The sequence below is a fragment of the Hylobates moloch genome, unplaced genomic scaffold (assembly GCF_009828535.3).
Source record: "Hylobates moloch isolate HMO894 unplaced genomic scaffold, HMol_V3 SCAFFOLD_7, whole genome shotgun sequence".
Lineage (NCBI taxonomy): Eukaryota > Metazoa > Chordata > Mammalia > Primates > Hylobatidae > Hylobates > Hylobates moloch.
Genome location: NW_026652282.1, coordinates 92,216,999 through 92,221,292, shown reverse-complemented (window position 1 = coordinate 92,221,292; position 4,294 = coordinate 92,216,999). Strand labels below are relative to the sequence as shown.

The window sequence follows — 4,294 nt, the reverse complement described above, 5'->3', positions numbered from 1 at the left end:
CTTGTGAAAAATTCAAATTTTACAAAAAGTGAAAAGTAAAAACCTGTTTTCACGTGCATTTCCCTGCCCATTTTACTTCCCCTTTCTTAGGGATAGCAACAACGAAAAGAATTTGACTTATATCCATCCAGACCTTTTTCTATGCATATACATAAGTGTGAATTATACATAAGAACACATACACATATATATATTTCTACATAAATTATACCGTATTATACATTGTTTTGTGATTTTCTAATTTTACTTGACAGTATATTTTTGATATCTTTCCATTTTAATAAAAATCTACCTCATTCTTCTTAATAGCAATACAATAACCCAAGAGATGGAAGTATCACTGATTTACTTTTTAAAAATCTTTAATAATTGCTCTCAAGATAATATCATGAGTCTCTAGTTGCAGTGTGCTTTTTCTCTCAAAGCCTGTGTTTTAACAGTGTAGTATGTAAATATGTAGTTTAAAGCAAATTCATAGTTCGCATGGATCGTGAATGTTTTGTTGAATTCTAGGTTATAGGGACAGAATGGAAAGCTAAGTACTTAGGCAAAAAGGGACTTCTTTAGATAGGTCAGAAGGAAAAACAAGTCACTAAACTATTACCAGCTTTTGAATAATTTTTCCTGGTGGGTTCTAGTATTGAAAGAATAAATGAAAAAGAAGACTGAAGTGGATATCAGTAAGTTCAACAAAAGCCTTGAAACGCTTATTAAATACAAAGTAACTGTTGATCTGGTGGAAAAAGAGCACTGAAGTTACTACAATAATTAATCTTTTGTACTGAGAAGTTGCTATAATAATAATTCTTTCGGATGAGAAACCGGCCAAAATAATTGAGAAATGCCAAAAAAAAAAAAAGGTAACCATGTAGTCAGATGATTACATTTACATAAATAAATTCACAAAAGAGAAATTAAAATTAATGCTTCCAGAATAAGCAAAATACATTGTGTCAATTTCCAACAGGTCCAAACTGTCTGTGTGCTACTAATGGAAGTGTCAGAATTCTGGGCAAGTATTCACAAAGATCAGAAGTGTCATAACACTGAAGCCATGTGATTATAAGAGAAGAAAATCTGTATAGATGGAATCGTGTATAGATGGAAATGTCACTCACTGTAATATCTGAGCAGGAGGTTGTAATCAAAGCAGTTAGCAATTAGAAAGTACAGGGCCCTAACTCCCACAGAATTTTTGGTACGAGCAGCTCTGACAGCACACAGAACTGTTGTAAGATACTTTGTGAGAAAGCTTTGTCAGTGGTAATGCCTGCTTTAATAACATCTGGAAACAGCTGTTTTTCTCCAAAAGACAGCAATATGTCTAAGCCTGCCAAATACAGATAATAAGGTGCTTACCTATCATTAACAAAATTATGCTTTCCTTATTGACAGAAAAGATCTGTTCACATTGTGAGAAGAATACATTACAGAATTAGCGAAGAACTAACAATTGAAAAGCATCACACAGATGGCTGCCAAGCAGTGCTTCCCAGCCCAAAATCTGCAACCCTCTAAGGTGGCTACAATTATCCTGAGGTTCACCATGAGTTTTTTTGAAAATATCTCAAAACAAAATTATATATGAGGCACTTTAATTAAAAATATATATGCCATACAGCATTTCGAAGAAAGGGGAAAGATGGCATGAAAGCAAGCTAACAATAGCAGGGCATTATAAACTTCCACAAGGTTGGGAGCCAACAATAGTAAGATTCAGTGGCAGTTTTATGAATTCAGAGCATTGTGCCAAGGCACATTGTCAAAATGTCTGAAAATTTATTTTAATGTCAGCAACAAAATTATTCATTCATTGAAGAAATATTTACTGAGGGAATACTATATGTCAGGTACCAATACACACATTGCCTGCTATAAAGTTTGTATCATCAATGTATAGGAATGCTGGTTTTCCTGAGCCCTTCTAATAGCATCTTAAAAATGATATTTAGCGGCCCCGCCGACCGCCGACCGCCGACCCACGGCCCACGACCCACCGACCCACGAATCGACCCGGCCCCCGCGTTCACCGAGTCTGACTCCTCCAGCGTCGCCGCTATGAAGAAAGTGGTTCAACAGCTCCAGCTGGAGGCCGGGCTTAACAGCGTAAAAGTTTCCCAGGCAGCAGCAGACTTGAAACAATTCTGTCTGCAGAATGCTCAACATGACCCTCTGCTGACTGGAGTATCTTCAAGTACAAATCCCTTCAAACCCCAGAAAGTCTGTTCCTTTTTGTAGTAAAATGAATCTTTCAAAGGTTTCCCAAACCACTTCTTATGATCCAATGAATATTCAAGAGAGATACATTTGAAGCCTGTACAAAAGCTTATCCCTGTAACACATGTGCTGTAATATACAAAATTCTACTTTTGTCAGTCCTTAACATCTACCTCTGAATTTTCATGAATTTCTATTTCACAAGGGTAATTGTTTTATATACATTGGCAGCAACATACAATAAAATTTAGTGTGCAAGTTTTAAAAAATGATATTTAGCAATATCATATTAGTGAAAAATAGTAACTTACTGTGGTTTATTATTTCTTTGAATACTAGTGAGATGATTTAACACTTTTTCATATGTTTATTGATTATATGACCATTTGTAGTTCCTTTTTGAATAATCTACTCATAGCCTATGTCCACTTTCTTTTTAACTCATACATGTTTCTGTTTATAATAGGAGAACAAATTCAGGAACAATGGGCAAGTAACATAAAAATGTAATAGGAAATACAATAGAGATTATAAAACACTACCATTTGACTTTTTATGCAAATACTTCAATATTCTAATTTTTTCTCACTTGCTAAATAAAGCACACAACTTGAAATGCTAAATAATTGTATTACTGTAAATCTTTTAAAGAATAAAATGTTGTTGTAAAACCAAAATTGCTTAGTAAGGTATGTATGACCTTGTTTATTATCTATCATAGACATCAAGATGATCATAGTTAATACCAATTTAAGCTTTACAGAGTACTGTTTTAGGCCCAATATTGATATAATAAATGAAGGTATCAGAGAACCTTGTATTTATGGCATCAGGTTATAAAGATCTATTCAAAGCTATTTTTGTCAAAATTTAAACTCTGGAACAAAAGTCAAATTGTTTCTAAATGAGACACAAAATAATTATTGCTAATAGTACAAATTTTGTCCTATGGGTAATACTATTGTCTTTTTCTTTTTTAAAAAAATTATTTCAATTTTTATTTTTGATTCAGGGAACACATGGGCAAGCTTGTTAGCTGGGTGTACTGTGTGATGCTGAGGTTTGCAGGCTTGTTAGCTGGGTATACTGTGTGATGCTGAGGTTTGGGGTATGGATGATCCCGTCACCCAGGTAGTGAGCAGAGTACCCAGTAGGTAGTTTTACAGCTCTTGGTCCACACCCTCCCTCTCCAGTGTCTATTGTTCCCATGTGTCCTCAGGTATTACTATTTTCAAGTTTTTTTCTTTTTATATATATATTTTTTATTGTACTTTAAGTTCTAGGGTACATGTGCACAACATGCAGGTTTGTTACATAAGTATACATGTGCCATGTTGGTGTGCTGCACCCATTAACTCATCATTTACATTAGGTATAACTCCTAATGCTATCCCTCCCCCCTCCCCCGACCCCGCAACAGGCCCCGGTGTGTGATGCTCCCCTTCCTGTGTCCAAGTGTTCTCATTGTTCAATTCCCACCTATGAGTGAGAACATTTGGTGTTTGGTTTTTTGTCTTTGCCATAGTTTGCTGAGAATGATGGTTTCCAGCTTCATCCATGTGCCTACAAAGGACATAAACTCATCATTTTTTATGGCTGCATAGTATTCCATGGTGTATATGTGCCACATTTTCTTAATCCAGCTTATCATTGTTGGACATTTGGGTTGGTTCCAAGTCTTTGCTATTGTTAATAGTGCCACAGTAAACATACGTGTGCATGTGTCTTTATAGCAGCATGATTTATAATCCTTTGGGTATCTACCCAGTAATGGGATGGCTGGGTCAAATGGTATTTCTAGTTCTAGATCCCTGAGGAATTGCCACACTGACTTCCACAATGGCTGAACTAGTTTACAGTCCCACCAACAGTGTAAAAGTGTTCCTCTTTCTCCACATCCTCTCCAGCACCTGTTGTTTCCTGACTTTTTAATGATCGCCATTCTAACTGGTGTGAGATGGTATCTCATTGTGGTTTTCATTTGCATTTCTCTGATGGCCAGTGATGATGAGCATTTTTTCATGTGTCTGTTGGCTGCATAAATGTCTTCTTTTGAGAAGTGTCTGTTCATATCCTT

General features: G+C 35.7%; 1 protein-coding gene across 1 annotated transcript; it reads left to right on the top strand.

The window, feature by feature from the left end:
* The first annotated feature begins 1,902 nt into the window (after positions 1 to 1,902).
* On the top strand, positions 1,903 to 2,238 carry GNG5B (G protein subunit gamma 5B). Its single transcript, XM_032757461.2, has one exon. It carries the CDS (start codon positions 1,903 to 1,905, stop codon positions 2,236 to 2,238), a length of 336 nt encoding a protein of 111 aa, XP_032613352.1.
* The last annotated feature ends 2,056 nt before the right edge of the window (positions 2,239 to 4,294 follow it).